This window comes from Emys orbicularis, chromosome 11 (assembly GCF_028017835.1).
Source record: "Emys orbicularis isolate rEmyOrb1 chromosome 11, rEmyOrb1.hap1, whole genome shotgun sequence".
NCBI lineage: Eukaryota > Metazoa > Chordata > Testudines > Emydidae > Emys > Emys orbicularis.
This window is the reverse complement of record NC_088693.1, coordinates 39,862,341-39,884,583: the sequence shown is the minus strand read 5'-3', so window position 1 is coordinate 39,884,583 and position 22,243 is coordinate 39,862,341. Positions and strand designations below refer to the sequence as shown.

Below are 22,243 nucleotides of genomic sequence, written 5' to 3'. Positions count from 1 at the left end.
ATCTAACAAGGGAAAGACGCTTTTTAGCTCACCCGTAATCACTTTTTTCTTGGGGGGGGGGAAGCCCAGAGGGCCTCTGGGCAGGACCGCAGGAGGAATACGATCTCTGGGTTTGATAGCACACACGCCCCATTTCGGAAATTAAGTATTTGAATGTATTTATTTAGTTTTCCTACTAGCGTAGATCACAAGCTTGGGAAATAGCAGTGTGCTAATCACAACGAAGGGAAATTGTTCCATAGCTCTCCTCAGTTCAGATATACTAGGAAACTACCATTTCCCTCTGTCTTCTCAATTGCATTAACTAAGTATCATCCGATATGTGTTTGTCCAGTGTAAGCATCTGGAAGCAGGAGTACTAGCTTTGTGTATCTGCCCCCTTCCCCCCACCCTTCATAATTAAGAACCCAAACTCTTGCTTTTAGAGTGTGCACGGTAGCTTCAAGATTTACACAAATCAACTGGCTTTTATTAAATACTTATCAGGCAATAATTCGCAGTATGTGTCACTCACATTCTGCCCTAAAAGCTGTCCATTCCATTTCCTCTACTGAGCCACAGCACCCATTCCCCGTAAAAGTTCCAGAAACTTCATCTGTGCTGGTAAAGCTGATAGACATTCCAGGAGCACAGTAAGTTCAGCCACTTCTTGATCCATCCTTAAGATTCTTCCAATACTTTAGTAAGGATTTCTGCTCCTCCTGAGGTAATTACAATGGTATGCTCAAACTGGGCTGATCTGAAATACACATTTAGCAATTATTAGGGGGCAAAGGTGGCTAGCAGAGCCTACGAAACTTACCCATTCCTTCCGTCTGTCAGTGATCAATTCCACAGTTTAAAATATATAAGAAGTAAATTCAGGCACCTTTTATTGTCTACAGAAACTGCAGTCCATTTATCCTCTAGGGTCTTAAATTCAGGCGATCCTTCCATTATTATTGGCTCTGTAATAGGGGGGGGGGGAAACGTTTTATAAACTGGCCACAACACATCGTTATTCTAGTTCTGAAAAGAAAGGGGCCCCAAAGGTAGAGTTTTTAAATTGTATGGCTACACTAACATAAAAACTAAAGAGGAGGAAGAGGAAACTCTGAGGTATGACGTTACTCATTTATTTTTTTTCGTGAAAGACTAAGGAAGGGCATTTTAATCAAGCTTTAATTAAGACCCCGTGGATAATAACCAAAGCACCAACCACTCTTAAAAACAGCAGATAGTTTTAAAATATTTGAATTTTTAAAAACAGGCTTAAAATGTTCATTAAATCAGCAAAACAACAATTTTCTTATTTCCCTCTAATTGCTGCGCCATTTAGGCACACAGTGAGAAGAGGGCTTTTTTTCCCCTTAAGCTTTCTATGATTGGTATTTAGCACATTCAGCCTTCCAGGGAAAGGATTCTGACTGGTTAGCTAGGATGTAATACATCAAAAAACACACAACAGCTCCTGTCATGAAGCAAATGACATAATAGTCAACAGATAGCTTGGTGTTAAAAACATTGCTTTGGTAACAGAATTACATTGTACTATTTCTGTAAAGGCAGCTCCCAAATGTGCTGGATAAGTCTCTACACTACAAAAATATGGATCAAATCTGTTATTTAATAAGATTTTGTGGAGGATTTTCCTCTCCCAGATCTTATCACTTGGCAACTATTTCCACGAATTATTTCACAAATTAAAATTTAAAGGATGTTTTCAATCTGCTTCCCATGGGGTTAGCCTAACCGAAATCCCAAAATCTGAAGAGTAGATAGTCAAAGAAAGAAAAGGTAGGGATGTGGTTTTGAAAAAGAAAGCAAAAGAAAAACATTCACAGCAGTTACTAACCTATTGTAAACGCCATTCCCTCTTCCATTAACAAATCACTGTCATGGTCTACAAAAGAAAACAAAAATGCTTTTATGGTGGGTGGGTTTTTTGTTTGTTTTTTAAGTAAACATAACCAGCACTTGCTTTTAAAATCCCTTTTTTGTCCCGCAGGTACCATGTAAGGTAATTCCCTTTAAACATCCAAGGAAAGCGTTTAAAATAATCTTCCCAAACTCAAACCAAAGAAAACCAGGTATAAGATCTGCAAGATCACTCTATTAAGCATAGATGAAACTATTCTGAGTTCCAGCTCACTTCTAAGGGAATTACAGAATTTTAAAATTTAATCAGTTAACTAATTTGTTTTGCAATAAACTTTGCCAGTTTCGATCAGTTTATGACTATCCGTGAAGAAAACTAATCAAATAGGGACTGTGTTCATATTGATCTTTAGTCTTTCCGGCTTTAAACAAGTTATCTGTTGTTCCTGAAGAACAAAGCTGACTATAACAAGGGAAAAGCCTGCAGGTAAAGTTGCATTTTGTCAAACAAAAAAGTTTAGCCGATTCTTATTCTTGTAATGGAGGCTTTTTGTTGCAAAACAAAATCCAGACGTTAACAAATATTTTTGGCATAGGCTATGTCGTCATCTAGGGATGGTGTTTCAAATGTCTGCTTCAGAGGAGAGCACTACTCAGGCCCTGCTTTCCAGTTTGCCGTCTATTGTGATCTTAGATATTATTTACACCTCTTCTAAACATGCTCCGGAAGTAACACCTTATGAGTGTCCTCCTAAGAGAGCCTCTGCTGCAAGGGGGGATATCGCCAAGTAGGGTGACCAGACAGCAAATGTGACAAATCAGGACAGGGGGTGGGGAGGTAATAGGAGCCTATATAAGAAAAAGACCCCAAAATCAGGACTGTCCCTATACAATCGTGACATCTGGTCACCCTATCGCCAAGGAACGCCTGGCAGAGGGGGAAGTAAGGGGAAGTGGTTTACTCCTATTCAGAGATACTGAGCTGCTGAGCTTCCGCTGGGATCTTCTGGGAGGCTTCAAGTGGCCTTCGAAATAGTTTGCAAACTACATTTGAAGGCCTTGTAGAGCCTTGTGTGTCTTCATCCTGGCCTGTCTCAGCGGCCCGAAGCATCTCGTCACCAGGTGTTAGAGGCCGACAGCCATGTTGTGAGGCTGGCCCAGAGGTTGGCAGTGGGAGGATGGTGTGAAGAGACAGCAAACACTCGGCCGAGGCTGAGCAGTCAGCGCTGATCATTAACTCCCCGCCACACCCCCAGCCCATAGGCAGCGCAAAGTCTGGTCCCGCTTCTGCTCCTGGCGAACTCAACGGCAAAACCATTGTCCACTGATTCCAATGGGCGCAGGGACCTGACTGGCAGCGACGCCGGCCAGGCCAGTGGGAGCGCCCAGCAGGGCTGCTCGGGGTGTGTGTGTGTGTGTGTCCCAAGCCAGCGCTCAGGAGAACGTGGGCTACGGGCTGGGCCGCGCAGCCTAGAACTCACCGAAGAGGTACATGCTGCTACATCAGCTGTCAGCACTGGGAGGATGTAATGAAGCTTAACAGCAACAGTCAGCGCTTTGAAAAGGGGGAAGAGAAAGGCAAACAGAAAACAGTCATAGACCCTGCTGGGATATTGATGCAGCGGGGTTTTGTTTTTATTAATTTTAACTTTTCTCCCAAACGAGTAATCCCAGTGCCTTCAAATCACACCAGCCTGGGAATCCGGCAGCAATCTCGTCAAGTAACTAATAAGGAGGGTGGTTGTATTCACAGGGAAGAAGAGCTACTGCTGGCTCAGGACTGGTAGATTGCAATGACCCCTGGGCAGGGGGTCGGTTTTTGCAGCTGGGTTGAGTGTTTAAAATACATCAGTAAGATTCCTACGTAGCTTTCACAATGGACTTTCTTACCGTGATGCCAAACTTCAGGGTGTCCATGGAAGTAAGATCCTATTCCATGCCCAACAAAGTAGGGGCAGACTCGGAAATCATTCTGATGTGCTATGCGGCTTTAAGGGACACCAAACATAAAATAATATTAAAAAAAGAGAGCGAGACAAAGCCCATTTCCAATAGACATCAGACCCTCGCAAAGCCCGCGTTTCGGAATATGTAACGCTCACTAACGTATTATCCCCAAGATATAGCAGTTACACTAGGATAATTCCAGGCACTTTCACAATAAATATTTGTAACGCAGTGTGGCTGGTGATAATCTCTTTGGAGTGTAACACAATGACACATTCACACCGTTAGTGGAGGCTCTTCCCAGCATTCTTTATATTGGGGGCAGAGTCCAGGTGCACTTAAGCTCCGCCCACAATTAATAACTCCATCCACAATCGAAAAGTAGCCAGGCGTCTCTGGAATTATCAGCGGTAGAACAGGGAACCATGTAACCAGGGCAATTGTCACCATTAGGTTCCAGCTTTCTTATACCAATACACTGGAATCTGGCAGCTAAGGGGTATTGGTTCCGACCATCGCTGTGGACTCTGAGCGCTTGGTCAGTTTATATTCCAGAGGGTTGCCTTGCCAAACAAGTGTGCTAGAATCGTATTGGTTGTAAATAAAACTTAAATAATATAGAAATCGAGGCAGGGCCACCAAATAAACGAGACTCCCGTATACCACCAAGCAGCAGTCTGAACCCTGCAGCAGATCTGGGAAATGCACACTGAGGCATTTGTTTGGACTCTACACACACAGATTTACAAATATTTTTGCAAACACAGATTTTTGCAGAGATAAAAGAAAAAGAGCAGGTCATATTTGGGGACTACCAGTCTGTGGCCCTTTAAAAAAATTACAAGTCTAGCAAATCCATGTAATGCTAATTAAACTTAGTCCACCTATTTCTAACATGTCCATAATCACAATATCCGGGCACCAGAACATCAGTAAGAGCTGACACAGGGCCAGATCACTCAGCTCCTCTCTAAGCCTCTTTCTAATGTAGGCTTGTTCCCGGTGGTTGCCTTTCAGAAAAGACACTGCTAGGTTATTCTGCAGTCACCGTTATCTGTTTAGGGAAGGCCAGTGCAAAGTTTTACGTTGCATCCAAAAGATGAGGAATTTGGGATGAACCTGCTCTCGGGAGGCATACGGTTCTATAGCTAAGGGCCCTTCCTCAAGAATGCCCTACCCCAGTCCCCAAAAGTTTCAGCCTAGGGCTATAGATTTCCCTCTGCTCAGCTATTTGCAGAGAGAGAGGGTCTTCTCAGGTAGCTGTGCTTTCAAAGCTTTAAAGATTAGAATCAGAACCTCAAGCAGAGCCTTTACAATCACCAGCCTGCGTTACTGGGAAAGTCAAATTACTATATGTATCAACATTATCTTAGACCTGCAAATAAGTCTTTATCTTATTAATTTGAGACTGGTCACGATGGCAGCTGTGCTCATCCATATCACTTCCATCCAATTTCTAAAACCAAACAGGAGTACTGTAAAGAACAAAGGATTAGTTTTACACTTAAAAAAATGCCACCTAAAATACTGAAAAGCTGAATTTGTTGGTTTCAAATACAGTGGACCTGGTTGTTTCTGTCAATATGAAAGGTAAGTACTTAAACACACTGCTAAATGCTTTCCTACAGAAGCTGGGATATTCACACCTTTGTGCGTCACAGGCCAAGAATTTACTGTTGCTACAACTGAAGTAAGTGGTGTAATGCTGCTGTAAAACAAGCGTAACAGGGTGGAGAATCAGGTCAATGGTGGTTAATAATGTTACAAAGCTCAGATCTAAAATGGTTGCTTGAACAGGTTCCATATGTTAGCTAGTACCTGCCTTCCAAGCTAACATGCATGTTTGATAGTACTTCATTTGATTTTGAAGGGAAACAAGGTAAGATATCCCCAACTTCTTTAAGGCTCTCCTAATTATTGGCAGTAATGGTATAAGATCTTGGGCTCCATTCTGCTGGGATTTTTATCTCATTAAGTACACAATTTAAATAACATTAAAAAAATAATGTAAGTTAGAGATGGAAAAGCCCTATAGGATGCATCTCGGATATGACGACAGTAAAGGCCAAGGAGGAAGCAATGGATGTGGAGAGGAATTAGAAAATTACAGTTTATTCACTAACATATACAGAACAAAATGTGAACTGGTGTGAGTTGTAGAAAACCAGAATTAGTGCAACACAAGCAACACTTCATGTAAGGATGAAATATTCTTAAACAATTACCCTAGGGGAGGGGAGGAGTGGAAGACCATTCATGCAACATTTGGCAAGCTTTTGTTCCACCTCTATTTTTCTTAAAGTATGTTGGCCAGTGCAAGAGCAATCCCATTCACTATTCAGTTTTGCCTGTTATACCATCCAAAGAGGTTGATAGACCCAGGGCCATTAAATAATTTTTTTTTTCAGGCTTACAACTTTGCTGTAGGATTTCTTTTCAAAACTCTTCTACCATAGCAATACATAGTCTTCTTCTATCTAGGAGCTATGTCCTCTAAGTATCTTGGCATGGAAAGCTCCAGTGTGCACCATTCAACTAGCCACTGAGAATAATGTTCAACACTAAGAATTTAGAAGCAACAGCAGTTGCTTTGAGGCATCAAAAGCAGGAGCACCATGGCCATCATCATGAGAAGACAAGGTTGAGACAGTTTTCCTTCCTCATACAATGAAAGTAGTTCTTGTGCATTGTATTAATTCTGCCTCTTCCTTGCTCAAGAGCATGAAAACAACTCTATTAGCACCACTACTTATGCTATTACAGTCTGATCAAAATAGGGATCTTTGTGCTCATATGTATTTGACATCTGCACTGAAGTACTCAGCTGACCTTCCCTCTTCACCCATAAACAGTGCAGAGTACGGATGTTCTTTACATAAAATGCAATGTATCCTATGAACCTGTGTTGCTGTACAGAACATCTGTGGAGAAAAAAGCTGTAGATATAAAACTCAGCCACTTTCAACCTGTTTCTAATATTTGCACTTACATATGGTAGCACCTCACATCCGAGAATTTTAAAAGACTACAAGTATTAACACCGGTGAGGGGAGATCTTCAGGGTCCTGTGTATTCCTCAGTTCCACATTCATGGAGTTAAGGTCTTGCTAACAAATTGTGCTCCAAAATCCCTGCATTCATTTTTTTAAAATTGCTTTTAGTCGTGATAGTGCAGAGATAACCTTGTAAATATGAACTGACTGTAAACTGATCCAGTGATGTCTTCCTGAGTCAGCAGAGAGCTTGAAACATCACTCAGAGAGATGCCCATCTCAGTCAGGGCCCTGGGGGCTCTGTGATGCTGGGGCTGTGGAATTTGGGATTCTTCCCCAAGAAACCATGGAACTCAGCATTTTTGGCATGGAATCACCATTTGCTGCAGCCTGGGGCTCAATGTTTTGTTTTCTGGCTCCCTGCCCTACCAGGATTTGCCTGCACTAGCCTCACTCTCTCTCCAGCTTTCAGTCAGGCAGTGGAGGTAGCTGAACATATAACTGGTGAGCCAGGCTGCCCAAAGTATATCCCTGGTGCTGAGGCTCAAGGATATGCCAAGGAGATGAGCTGTACAATTCTCCCTTCCTTTGGGGCACATATGGGGGGAAAGATCCTGAGTCTGGCTAGCAGGATAACATGGCAGAATGAGGGCTGGGGAGCAGAGCCAGGTTGCCTGGAGAGCACAGAGAAAAAACCCGTTCTTCAAAATAATCCCTATTGAAAATAACCATTGACAAGTTTTACCTCAATGAGTATTTTCAGCTATGAGCCATAGCTGTGTTAGGGAGTGGGAAGGACAGGAGTGACAACACAGTAATTTAACATTGCAGCAGACTTTAGTCTGGTGGTTGCCATGGAATGTTATCCCAGTGTGCTGTAGAGTGCACAGGGCCCTGGGTATTATACCTGTTTTACAGATGGCAAAGAGAGGTTAAATATCTAAAGCAAGGTCACGCAGCCAATCAGTAGCAGAACTGTAAGCAGAACTCAGGACTGCTCACTATGGGCCAGATCCTCCTGCCAAGATGCCAACATGGCAACCCACTGCACTCAGATATCACCCTTCCTATGAGTCGTGAGGGAAAGTGGGACATCAGCCACCACCACAGCATCATCTTCCCACAGTCGCCTAAATTATGGACTGCCCTCTGTGAACAAAGGAATCCATACAGAAGGATGGGACAGTAGGCAAATACACATCATCCCTCCACAAACCCTACAGGCAAGCTGCAGAAAAGCTACATGCAACTAGAGGCAGGACAGGATTCTCTACAATGCTATCCCTTGATGCTGTAGAACCTCTCTCAAAGGTCTTCTAGGGACAGAGGTGGCTGAGGTAAGCCCCAGAGCCCTCCTACCAGGAAGCTGCAGAGCAGGCTCAGGGGCTCCAGTGCCTCCCTGGTCCTGTGCCTCTAGCAATCCCTTAAGGTCCTGGGGAATCAAGAGGGATCTATGGCAAATCCCATTCCTTGCCAAAATGGGGAGAACTTGGCAGTTTCTTTCACCCTCTCTTGAAGGTTTTTCCACAGGAGGGCAGATCTAGCCCAATGCACTAAGCAATCACCAAAGAAACACAACTGAAACAATCCCATTGTAAGCATTTATAGTGGTACACTCTAGCGGCTTTACTCCGCGCTCTGGTGACACAAAGCAGCTGATAACTAGCCAGTTAAGACAGGTTAAGGCTGCTTCATAAAGCAGTTGGAGGCTACTGGTGAATCTGACCCTCTAACTGTAGATTCCAGTTTCCTTACAAAAAAATTAAAACTTAACTGAAATGGTGTTAAAGAGCAACAACAACAACAAAAGACTAAAATTACTAAATAGATCTGACCCACACCGATGAGGCAGAAAAACTGCTCTACAAACAGGGACAAGAATATCAAAGTATGAAAATAATTCTTGTTTAGGGAGTAATATGAAAGCATAATGCACCTTAGAATTAAAAAATAATCACATTTTTCTTTACAATAGTATTTGTAAACTATGGTTATTGAATAACATTACTATTTTTTGCATGTTCTTAAAGAGACATCACTAGTTTAAATCATATTTGCTCATGAAGAAAATATTTATTTTGAATGCTACAGTATAACCTCCTTTGGTAAATTACAAAATCCAACTATAAGCTTTTAACGGTATTTTTCTCTTAAGTAGTAATCTTCGATTGAGGGAATGCACAAATTCAGGGATTCCCTTTAATGACAACAAATGTTGAAGTATAATTAGTAATATTTTTGAAAGCCAACAATTGTTTTTTGAAAGAAAGGTACATTTTGGTTTCAAACTGGAACACAAATTACTGTATTTTTCTTACAATAGTGTTGAACTTTTATTTGAGGTTCTCTGTTACTGAAAAGCAGACATGATGGATTGAAATAAAAGATAATTTATTGCAATGCTTACTTTCAAGTGTAGAGAGAAGCAGTGTAATTGTAATTTACAGTAGCTGTCAAGGAAAATCTATCACAGATGACATTAAAATGACTTATTTTGCCTGAGCCACTTATTGTTTAAATGTGCATAATCTGATAGAAACAGATTTTTTTAAATCTGCTTTATATTGTTCTAAATTAATATCAAAACATATACTTATGAGTTAAACATTTAAAAACCATTTATTAATACTTTCATCACTGCAATTTTTTCCTATGAGTTTGAAACTGGTTTATTTAACTATGCCTCATTTTCATTGTTTGGATCTATATATTCACAACACTTTCACATATCTAATCTCACTACATAACAACTACACTGTATAAATGTATAAAAACTATAATTCAAACTACATTTAATCTTAAAAGAAAAGCATCACAAAGGGTATAAGAAAATAGAACATGAGGGCCCAATCCTGCTCCCTCTGAAGTCGATGGGACCTTTGCCATCAATTTAACCGGAATCTTAGCAAAGGATTAGCAATTTGATAGGCAAAGGAAATTGATCCATTTATGTAATGTTTTTATTTGTAAGTTTCAGCTGATGACACTGAAGAGCTACTATATACTATATATTCAATTTAAAACAGAATTTCTGAGCCACTGTAACAAAGAATATACTAAAGTATGCACGTCCATTCTGATCCTGTAATTACACCCACATCCATCCCAAATAATCATATATTCTGCTTATTTCTGGTATGTATGATATGTTATGCAAATCTGCTTTATAGCAAAAGTTGGGATGAAAGGTGTCTAGACACATTTCCATTTTGATGGGTCTGAACACTTCTAGCTTTAGGTGTTTGCTTACAGGTATTTATATTATATATTTTTCCACTGAACTAAGATTTTTACTTCATATGTAAATGTAAAGTGACAAATATACAGAAAATGATGATTCAACACATCAGGACATTCCTTCATCAGAGTTAGTGTTACAGTAGTTTTAAACAAAACAGCACATTAAAATAGTCTGCACAATAAAATCTTTAAAAAAAAGTTCATGCTCTGTTATTTTGTAGGCAGTTTTGAACAAGCACTAGTTCTGATTAATTTGCTTTTCAATGGAGCCTTTGCATACATATTTACACTCTGTGAGAAAACTGACCTCTGCATCAACACAGCGAAAAATCCAATGTCACTTTCAATTCTGCTCTTTTTTTTTTTTTTTAATATAGCTAGAATTAATGTAGTGAATCTGTAATGAAATGCATTATCTTGCATGGAGATTTATCAGATTTTCCAACTGAATGCCATGCTTTGCTAGCACTAGCTGGAGTTCACCTGCATGTTGGTGTGGCGTGTGGCTCTTTTTTGTGAAGAGTTAAGTTGAACACAAAAAAAGGGAACAAAGGTCAGCACCCAGCCGCCACTTGAATGTGAGATTTTTCTTTTTATTCCCCTTGATGTATACTAGGCTCTGTGTTATTAGTCTTAATGATGGAAAATTGTAGTGTTGATACAAATCTTTTTTTCAAAGTAGTAGGCGGGAGCTCCATTTGTTAGTAAGTTTTTTTGTGACTAAAAGCCACGGACAGTACATTTATGTAGCAGTAAAAGGCCTAGATGCTCTTTCCATAGCAGAGCTAATTATTCCTACTGTGACCTTACTGATCTACCCTGTTCCTAGTACATCTCATCTGCACGCCTGTTCCTCTGTGTAGATGGTGTCAGAGAATATGAAAAACCCTATAATGAAACCATTTTCATGATGGAGAAAGGCTACTGGAGTTGCACTTGCTACAAAGAGGCTCAATTATATGAGTAATTGTGATAATTTTCTACATTCATAGCCTTCAATGGGGAAAAAAGAATGAGAGCCACAAAGGAAAATTACTTTAACAAGAAAGTACAGAGAGTAAAAATGGAAGAAGAGACAAAAAGGGGGAAAAAATAACCAGAAAAAAAGTTTAAAAAATAGATCTGGAGGGAGGAATAGCAAGACAGTGAGAACAACAGAAATGCTCAAAAAGCCTATGTGCAGCTGTGTTGCACAATTAAATTGAATTTTTTTCTGCAGTTGATGAATGTGACTACTGCAAATGTGCCTCTGTAGTTAGCTATCATTTGTTGTTCCGTGACAGGAAAAGGATAATTACCTCTCAGAGAGAATCAAAGGCTGACATGCCCTTTAGACACAGCCATGAATGCAGAGCTCGATAGAATGCTTGAATAAGAATCTAGTGTTCTGTGCCCCCTTCTACTCAAGAATAAATTTTGTTAAAATGCAAGAGCACCACCAGTAAATCTGTTGAACCCTAGGTGTTCAAAAATATGAGGTGCCTCTATCGACTCATCCCATTTGCAAAAATAAAACTACATTTTGAATTCACTTCTATTATATTCATGGACAGTAAGATAGTGAGATATGCATTAAATTTCTTTTCCCAGTAGGGGTCTGATTCAACATTTCCTATGAAAGAACAGAAAGACACTATCCTTTTTCCCCAGGCTAGTTAGCCTATAATTTAAAACTGTCAAAAACACAATTTTGTACGAAGTCTTCAATAAAAGCTTCTCAGATATAACCCAAAGAGGTTTTACTAAAGTTTGATTCAGACTCTGTTACAATATTTTTAAAGCTATAAATACATCTAACTGATATTTTGCTGCTCTTTTTTCCCCCTGAAAGTATTTGAAGATTTACAAAGAAAAAAAGGCAGCATCTTTTCTAAGTGACTAAGCCTTGCAGCTTTTAAGCAATCAGAATGCATGCAATAGTTTGTCATATCCATTAATATTCACAAAAGTACCAGTGAGGTACCTGTTAAGGAAAATGTATATGTGTCTATTTAAAAAAATAATATTTGTAAAAATAAATAAATCAAAGAACTAGATACATTCAGGAAATAATGACCTATTTTAATTCAAACCAACAAGAACAAAAGCAAAGATTACTTTTATATAAAAGAACAAATGCAAAATAGGAAAACCTCTTCAAGTGGGTGCTCTTTCCTTTATGATATTTGTGTGCACTCTGGTTTGAAAGGTAAGAATTTCCTGAGCTAAATATTTTTATACTTTTTTAGCAAAGCGACTTATTGATGTTGACTAATTCCTTTATAACATTATTTGCTATACAACAAAAAGAATGTGGGTTTTTAATCTTCTTACAGTGATTCTACTGAAGTTGTGATATTTCAGGTAAAAATAATAAAAAAAGTGGATGGAAAACACTACAAATCGCACCTCTTAATCTAAAACCACAGCAGTCTGATAAACATCTTTGAGTCTTTCTACAGGTATCTTTGCTGACCCCAGTGTAATTCACTTTTTAAAATCTTTCTTATCCAAGGAACAACATTATAGCCTGGCAGTTCACATACTGATATCAGACTGAAATGATGGTTCTGAATCATAAAACATGTCATCAGCTTTACACCAAACCACCAATAACCTTTGTCCCACTTGCCAGCCCTCCCTTTACTTGTCAGTATAAGGCTTACCTGATTGTGTTTCCAATTACAGAGAAGGGAGCCCCTGGTCTGCAAGCTGCAATTGCTTCATCTCTACATTTCCTGGCAACCTCCACTAACTTTTGACCAGATTTATCCACATTGCCCACCAAAAATGTTTCAGAAGTGTCACCATGGTAGCCATTGCAATATACCTAAACATATGTAGAAATGTAAAGACATTTTCTTGTTTTACATTCAGAAACAGATCTCCTGTTAGTTAAATTCATCCTATTTATTTTAACAGACAGGTTTTCTTTTAGGTTGCCTTCAACCTCAATTTGTAAAAATAAGGTAGAGGAAATAAAAGATTAGAAATTAGACCAAAAAATGCAACTTTGAGGTACAATTGTAATGACAAATTATATGTAAAACCCTTCAGTTTTATGTCTAGGGCTGAACATTTGAACAAATACTGGAAATGCAAAAATGGAAGGTTCTAAGAACCCCAAATACACAAACGATTACATTCATTTAATCTACAGGAAGTTAGGGCTTGTCTTCACTACCGGGGTAAGTCGAACTAAGTTTTACTACTCCAGCTACGTGAATAATGTAGCGGTAGTCGACGTAGCTTAGGTCAACTTACCACGGTGTCTTCACTGCGCTGCGTCAAGTGGAGACGCTCTCCCATCGACTTACCTTAATCTTCTCAGGGAGCTGGAATACCTGGGTTGACCAGAGAGCGCTCTGCCATCAATTTAGCGGGTCTTTATTAGACCCGCTAAATCGACCTCTGCTGCATTGATTGCAGCAGCATGATCTCCCTGTAGTGAAGACTAGCCCGTAGAATAATTGACCTTTATGTCAAAGATGTGCAAGAGGTAGGAGTGGGTCTGAGGAGGATGAAATCCACTTCCCAAAACAGGGCCAGGGTGCAGGGGTGCAGCACAGCCCTCTCAGAGATACTACACCACCCTATGGGCTGGGATAGTAGCTGTTGCAGCTGCCTGTCCATGCCACCTGCCTGTATAGCGTATGTTGGTGCCACTGGATTGACATGATTGTAGATCCCATGGCTTCTCTGACCTCAATGCCTTCCTACACACTGGCTTAGGCAGTGCAGACCCTATTCACGGCATACAGGGGGTGCTGAGGCTGTCCCTACACCTGGCGTTAGTGGCTGGGAAGGCCTTTTATTGGCTCCTCACACCAAAGTGAATATCACCCAAATTGAATTTTAAAATATACATTTCACAGCCTGATTAGAAATCCAAACTACTACAAAGATGTAATATGTGTAAACTAACATAGCTATGAAAAGCTTAGGTCAAATTCATTGTTAGTATAACCCAGTACAGTGTCACTGATGTTGTGCGCATTTCACTTCATTACTTTTTAAATTCCAGATTCAAACTGTAACATTGCATTAGCATAGGTTTTTGCATTTAATTTCCATGGTTTAATTAAAAAAAAGAGAAAAACGTAGCTCTGGCACTATGAAGTTGCACACAACAGAAATGCAGCATTCTGTTAGATACACAAAACCTCTACCTTTTTGATTATGCAATTATGCAACTGTTCTTCAGCAGCAACATAGATTTTGAACTACAGCACCCTATAGATTTCTCTACAAACAAAGGAAAACCCCGCTCTTTTACTGTGAAGTCTTATAATGTGGCATTAAAAAGGGTTTTGCAGCTCCACAGTACTTCAGGCAATAATGTAACTAAAAGACTATTCAAAATTTTCCTGTGCATGTGTAAAGGACCATTTTAATTGCATACAACTTTTGTGTTATAAAATATCTTTTTCTCAAATTTAGTAGGCAACTCCTCTTCAGAGACTAACACACTTCAGTGCTTAAAGTTCTGCTACTTGTGAGCTATTTGTGACTCTTTTTTGAATGGCCAAGTATTCTTTGCTCACTCCCAAACTCAAAAAATGACTAATGATATTTTTCTCACACTTTTCTACAAAAAATATTATACTCAAGTTGAGACTTGAAACATTTTTTAGATATACTTATGAGTGAGTGGTAACAGGGTTATAATGAAAGTTGAATTTCAACAAAAAGGCCCCATCCTGCTCTCACTGGCTCCAATGAGAGTGGACTCAAGCCCTTAGTTATACACCTTTTTCTGCCAGTTAAGAACATCACTTCAGCTTTTCATTATGTTGTTATATGTTATAGGACAGTTTTTGTTCTAGCAGGTTCACTTTTAATCGGACCAGATCATTTTTAGTAGAACAACTCTCAATCTATCAGACACCAAACTGTAAAAAATCTGACCGTTACCATGTCAGAAAAATGAGCACAATTGTAATAGAACACGGGAGGCTGATCCTGCAAGCTCTGCATGACTTTAATAAGAACTGCATGCACTAAGGGCTTGGAGGATTGGCATCTAAATTAATGAAGCAGGACTCATCTAATACTATCAAAACAATTTCTTAAATACAATTAGGGTATACTACAACCCACTTATCACAATTACATATTTTTGACATTAATAAATTACAATAACATAAAGTAAGATATGCTAGTTCTATAACAGCCAGTGCTAGAACTAAGATGTAGGACACGATACTTGATAATGGATGGTTGAGAGCTGTAGTATGTTGGTGAAGCACAATGTTTTCGTTTCTAGAATTCTTTTGAAATTTTAAAGGCAACATGATTTAAGTCAATAAAATGCCTTTATATTTCATCTATGAAATTTCACAAACCCACTTGTGTAAAATACATTTAATTTTTTATTCCTAGATAATTTGCACTTACTGTGAAGTATTTACATTTGATAGCTGGCAGATTATTATGTAATCATTTTATAGATCCTGTACACATCCATAAACAAATTATTGTAGAAGAGCTGAGGGGTGAAAACATTGTCTACTGTAACTGTACTGTTATGTCCATAATAATTGTTTCTATCTGTGAAATGTCCCAGTTTTTCTCATTAAAAATAAACTAATAGGTCAATTATAAACACTACAAAGCAATATTTTTTCCTCAGACATATTGGAAATGAACAATTACCAAACACAATGTTTATTTTCAGTGATAAATACACACACACACACACACACACACAAAGATAGGAAGTCAAAGACTCATGCACGCTGTTCCCACAACTGTCATATTCTTGGATACTTGCAAGATTTATTTTATTTTATGAGGTTAAACAGAAGAAAAACTCAATGTATTTTCAAAAATAACATTTGATTAAATAAGAGGGTATCTGAAACGAAGAGTGGAGAAAGCAAAGAAAAACAGATATAAAAATGCTTAGAACAGTCACTGTGGAAAATACCTGTATGAATGTGTATTTTATTATTAATCTAAGGAGTCAATGTTATCTTTGGGGGCAATAAAAAAAAAGTAAAATTAACTTTAAACCAGATTTGATTTAAAGAAAGAAGAGGCCAGATTCTCTCAGCTGCTGTAAACGGACATAGTTCCACTAAAGTCAGTGAAGCCACACCAATTCAAACCAGTCAAGGATTAGGGCCAAAAATATATTTACATAGATCATTCTATGTAAATCAAATAGAACAAATACTACAGCTAGAAAGTGTAGAGTAAGGTGGAATGCAGTAAAATAAGTTAAAAAACCCAGTACAGGATCACAAGTGAATGGTATAATGAGGCAAAAGTTCAAGTTGACTAAATATAATGTAATGAGCTATCTAAAAAGCTTTAAATGCGAGGTCAGCGTTATGGCACTTTAGAGCTGCTCCCACTTATGCCAGAGGTGAATTTGGCCCATGATAAGCAATATCAAACTATCGGTACATATAAATGTATCAGGAAATTCTTTAATGGTTAAAAAACTTTCCCTTACAAAACGTAACTTTATTCTATACCATTTATGATTGTAAACTAATGTTTAGAATTCAGGAATACATTTGTGTATACACTGGAAATAAATTGCTAAAGCTTTGGGGAAACTTACCGCGGGGGACAAAAATAAGAACCACAAAGCATGATTAATCCCCATTTCAATAAATGAAAATACCAAAAAGCATCACAATTAGGTTTTCTGTTTCCATATTTTCTTGTTCCAATGCTAATTTGGTCAGCCTTTATTTAAATGGTATAAGTGACCATTCTGTGAAAATGTTAAGTCAATGGTTACATCACACTATCTGTTTGTGAGTAAAGGGTTCAAGGCTCTTATACCAGAAATGGAACACAACACTACCTTCAGGGATTTTAATAAATATAGGGAACACTGCTAGCAAAAGAGTTGCTGTCCAAATAGACTGACATACACAGGCCAATGTAGCCTCTAATGACAGAGTAAGATAATGACAGGCCCCACTCAAAATCAGCAGGAAGAGGAAGATCAATCTTGGCAGAGTGAAGGAAAAATGCTGGCTTTCTTCATGTTAGCTCATCTCATACATATCTGTCTTCAGCTGCTGCCCAGTACTGTGGTGCTCTGCATTAACTACACAGTGGATCAATAACAATTACACCTTCTCAAAAACATGACACATAGCAGGATTGGGTTGACATTTCACTTAGGCCAACATTGATCTCAGTGCATCTGATTCCAGCCCTAAATTCAAGTCAGGCCTGGGTCTAGTTGGAATAAACACAGAGTTAAAAACAAAAAAGGAAACCAGCTGCTTGTGCCTTGGCTTAGAAATAAACAGCACATCCATCTGTGCATTCCACATTTTCAATCTACTGCTCTTCCTGTTGCTACTAGCAATTGTAAAGTTGATCAAAGACTATTTTTTATATGAATTACTCACTGTGACATCAATGTTGATAATATCTCCATCCTGAAGAGGTCGACTGAAACATAAACAGACAAAAAAAAATAATGGTGACAGACAGTTCTCAACAAACGGAATATAAGAACAAACACCTAATGACACACACATACAAATCTGGGGGTGGAGAGGGGAGAAGATGTTTTTTGGTGGAGGAGGATGGAGACAAATGGAATAACTTTTTCTAATCTTCAGCTCTTGCTACTTAAATAACAAGTGCAGATGAATATAATGTAATGACAAACAACTGACAGAAAACATTATCAGTGTCTGAAAATCTACCACCATACTTACTCTGATTTATAGTGAACTGATTTTACTTTGTGAGCAGCCTAGTGTATTGCTAATAATAAAAATTTACATCAATTCAAATGTCTTCAATTCCTTAAACTACATGTATTTTGCTGAAAAATTAGAAGCATTTACTGTATTGTATTTTTTCAGACTCTAAACTCTGTAGGCATTACACCACAATTTATGAGTGTCACGACAAACAGTCGATTATGTTTTTATTATTATTAAACAAACTCCCAAGTGCCCATCACCACAGTATCATAGCATGCTATGCAGCTGCAATAGGTTTATAGGTGTTTTTTAGTTAAACTGAAACATGTTTAATATTAACCTCTAAGTTATGAACATTAACGTAACATTTTTGTTTGCAGTGGTAAAATATGTGTTATTATGGGAATACCTGTCAGGAATACCATGACATACCACGTTGTTCACAGAGGTACAAACAGATTTGGGAAAACCTCCATAGCCTAGAGGTGAAGGATAGGCATTTTGTCTGATTATTTCGTGATGAACAATGGAATCTATTTCTTCGGTTGTCATGCCAACCTAAAATATAAAATAAAAATTGTGCTGAAAAAAGAATTGAAGACATTTTCTCTTATTTACTGAATGTGATCACAGTCATGCACTTCAGTGAAATCTAGGATGATACAAATCAAATGCTTTGATACAAAACACTAAACTGTTTGATACACTTTATAGATACATTATGTTTTATTTAGAGAGAAATCAAGCATGCAGTAAAGGGAGCACTTAAAGGCTTTGCGAAAACTGAAAATACTGTCTACTTTCTTTCTTTATCCACATTTGCCTTCTCAAGGCCACCATTTTCTACTGGCTTCTCTTTTTAGTAGCTGCTATAGAAGTGTCTGCTTTTTTAAACTTCCTTCCTCTCTCTTTCCATCCCCCTTACATAATTAAAAATAGCTTCAATTTCTACTTACAATATTGCATTTAATGCTTTCAACCTTTTAAAACATTTGCAGCCATTTGTAGATAAATCCTTAATTCTTATGACTTGCAAATAAGATTACGGTCATATTGTTGTCAATTATTTTTTCCTTCAAATTATTTTTGAAACCATTTTAATTCATTTATACATAATTTTAATATTATGGGAGCTGTTTAATACCTGGGAGCTGTTTGTATTACATTGGCACAGCAGTGACTTTAACAGTGAAATCTGCATTAGAATTTCCACTCTAGCACCCTTATTTCAGTGACCTACAATTTTCAGAAACACTTATTTTTTGACTGAAATTTCCTATACTCAATCCCTTTCTGAAGGTGAATTTTTTTGGTAAGATTAACAGAAATGGTGTAGCCATTTTTGACTTGTGAAAAAAGACCACACACTTTAAATATTATTATTCCAGCTTTTCTTTGGGATCAGCTTTAGCTCTGAAATGGTTCAAGATGAAAGTTGAAATTTGGTAGAGAAACCTCCCTCATTGAGAAGAAGTACCTTGGAGTGTTCCTGTGAAAATTAGTTTTGATTTGAATGAGTTTTAAGCCTTTGAAAATCACACTTCGCACATATGCACTACAGTGGCTACGATTTTTGAGTACTTTTTAGTATCGTTTGGAATAAAGGTAGGCTGCGGTGCAAGTGTTCATATGGCTTTCCTAGCTGTGTAGTGAAAGATTTAGCGATTGTGCGTCGTGAATGAGGCAGTGTACATAGCATGCAAGGAATAAAGGAATAAGGGCTGTTGTGGACCCCTTACTTTATTCATGATGAACTTGTGGTTGGTCAGCTGAAAACTACTGCACCTCCCCTCCCCAAGGGCAGGGTACAGGATGCTGTGTTGTTCCCCTATCCCACAGCAACTATTCCAACCTGTGTGCTGGAATAGTAGTCACAGCCTCTGCACCCAGACTGTATTGGGTACTAGGGCCACTGGATCAAACACAGACCCATAGCTACCATCCTGTGTCACCTGCATAACACCTTTGGTGCACACGCAGCATGGGCCTTCTGTACCAGTTGGTGCCCAGCTCCTTTCTGTGGTGCCCAAAGAGTGCATGGGCACCTGTGCATGGCCATTCAGTGGGCAGATCTCCTGCGTAGCGTAGGAGTGGGGCTTATGTGTTCCAAAGAGCCTTTCGCCACCACTCCACAAAGCGGTCAATTTTGCTTTAATTGAAAATACTGTCCGAGGGGAAGTAACAGCATCCTCTGGTGGACCATTTCTGCTACATGGGATAGGGTATTCTGGTGGTCTCTTGCCACATAGTTCCATATTGTGGAATTTGATTTTTCTTTCCAAAAAACACTACAAAATTCCATCAAATATAATGTCAAGAACATGTTATGATTGCATGGTTAAGCACAAAAATGTCAGGAAATTACAAAATTAAGACCATACATTCAACCTTAACTCTGTCCCCCGTGTGTATGCATTACAATATAGCCTTAAATTTACATAGTGACATACTATTTCTCAAAATATACTCCCCCCACAAAATGTAACACACACATACCTGGCATCTCCTATTACTTTGTACATACTAGCCAACAAGAATAATCAATATGAAAAGTATACCATAAGCTACACTTACACAGAGCATTACACATTAATATAACAACGTCAAAGAGTAATAGTGAGAAACTGCTGTCATTTATAGTCCAAGTAAGTTTGGTGCTAAGTCCCTGATTCTGCAAACACTTATCCATGGGCTTAACATACATATGAGCCGTTTCACTGCAGTCAATGGGATTACTCACATGGAAGAAGTTAAAAACACCCACAAGTGTTTGCAGGATCAAGGTCTAAGTTACTTTTATTATTTGCTGCATCATCTCCTGAACTACCCCTAAGGAAAGCTGTACTGATGGCTGAAAAGCAAATGTATTCTGATGAATTCTGACAAAAATTTTTTGAAAGCACTGAACTAAGAGTAGTATTCATATAAACATTTTAAATTAATAAAGATATTCAGGAAGATTACAGTGATGAAATTAATGTAAGTATAAATAATGAAAAAATGCTACACATGCACTTAAGGTTGCAGAAAAATAATATATTCTACATTGTTGTTACAGAAATAGTATGTAATGATCATGTAATTAAAAACTGTATTATAATGCATATCCATGAGGAGAAAGGGTACATAATTTTGTCATTTTCTAACTTTTGAATGCTTAACTGTGCAATATTAATCTTTTCTCAGTGTCTTTTTTGATAAAATATATTTTGTACCTCCACATGCTCTGAACACCCCTTCTATACCGCCACACTCATATCCACTAACTATAGAACATATTTCACCCTATCTTGTATGTTATTCATGAAAGAAAGGGAGAAGCTACCAAAGCATTTTTCCATCTCTAAAGACTTTAAGGAGGTCCCCCTTTATTATGTGGGAGGCATCCCACAAAAGTGTCTGTAGAAAACATTACTGAAAAACCAAGAGTTTTCCTTATCAGTGCACTCTGGCAAGGGGCATGGAATTTTGCAGCTGCACCCTTTAACAGTGGTTCTGTAGTTTGTGACGTGTCTGATCAATTGGCCAGAGGAGAAGGAGCAGCAGAATGGAAGGAACAGCCCAATTCGTCAGATTTATGGAAATGTAGAGCTGGAAAGCAGAAAGTGTGAATCACAGGATTTGCTGTGTCACAAAATCATATAGAATCCCACGTGCCTTATGACAAACCCATGCAACTTGGCAGGTCAGAATGCAGACCTGAAAGGATTACACTTCTAACACTGAGTAAATGTCAGGGGTGAAAGTAAGGCGGTATGGGCTGGTATGGCGTACCGGTAAAAAGTAGCCACCAGTACCGGCTGCAGCAGCGCTTTAACGTCACTACCCCTTTTAACGTTGCTACCCCTTTTGCGCCCCCCATTGGCGGCCCTGCCAGGCAAAGGACTCTGCTTAAAGTGCTGCCGCGGCAGCGCTTTAATGTCATTGCCCCTTTTGCCCCCCACCCCGGCCGCCAACGGGGGGCAAAAGTAGCTGCCCAAGGGCCGCGATCTAAAAGGGCCTGGGGCACTGGCTGCTGCTGCTGTGCGACTGGAGCCCCAGACCCTTTAAATTGCCACTGGAGCCCCAGGTGGCGCGAGCCAGGCAGCGCAGATGGGCTGGCTGGGGGACGCTGACCCCAGCCCCGCCCCTTCCGCCCGAGCCCCCGCCCCTTCCAGGGGGGGAGAGGAGGAAGAGGAGGGCAGAGCCGGCCCCGTACCGATAAGAGCTCAATTTTATTTTTACCCCTGGTAAATGTAATCACACCCCACACACAGATTTCAATGATAAAAGAAATTAAACAGGTATGTTATATAGCAAAAAACCCATTAAAAAGTTAATAACCCCCCTTTATTCAGTATGTAATTTAATAGCAAGTTAGATGTACATTAAATAAAAACAAAAAAAAAGCACAGAAAGCATCCAAGTTGTTACAGGACCTCATGTGACTGTTACCTTTAAACTCTTTCCAGCTAGAAGTAGAATATGACAGGCCAGTTGACAAGCCTGACGAAGCCCTTGAATCTGATCTTCATTCTTAATTTCTATGTAGTCTCCCCAGTC

General features: G+C 38.9%; 1 protein-coding gene across 1 annotated transcript; it reads right to left on the bottom strand.

Annotated features, from left to right (window-relative positions):
• Nucleotides 1–660: 660 nt before the first annotated feature.
• On the bottom strand, nt 661–22,217 carry METAP1D (methionyl aminopeptidase type 1D, mitochondrial). Its single transcript, XM_065413742.1, has 8 exons — nt 22,136–22,217; nt 18,111–18,259; nt 17,396–17,438; nt 12,683–12,846; nt 3,748–3,845; nt 1,835–1,882; nt 869–947; nt 661–739 (listed from the first exon to the last, which is right to left on the bottom strand). Exons 2-8 carry the CDS (start codon nt 18,251–18,253, stop codon nt 661–663), a joined length of 654 nt encoding a protein of 217 aa, XP_065269814.1. The 5' UTR covers nt 18,254–18,259; nt 22,136–22,217.
• Between the last annotated feature and the right edge of the window lie 26 nt (nt 22,218–22,243).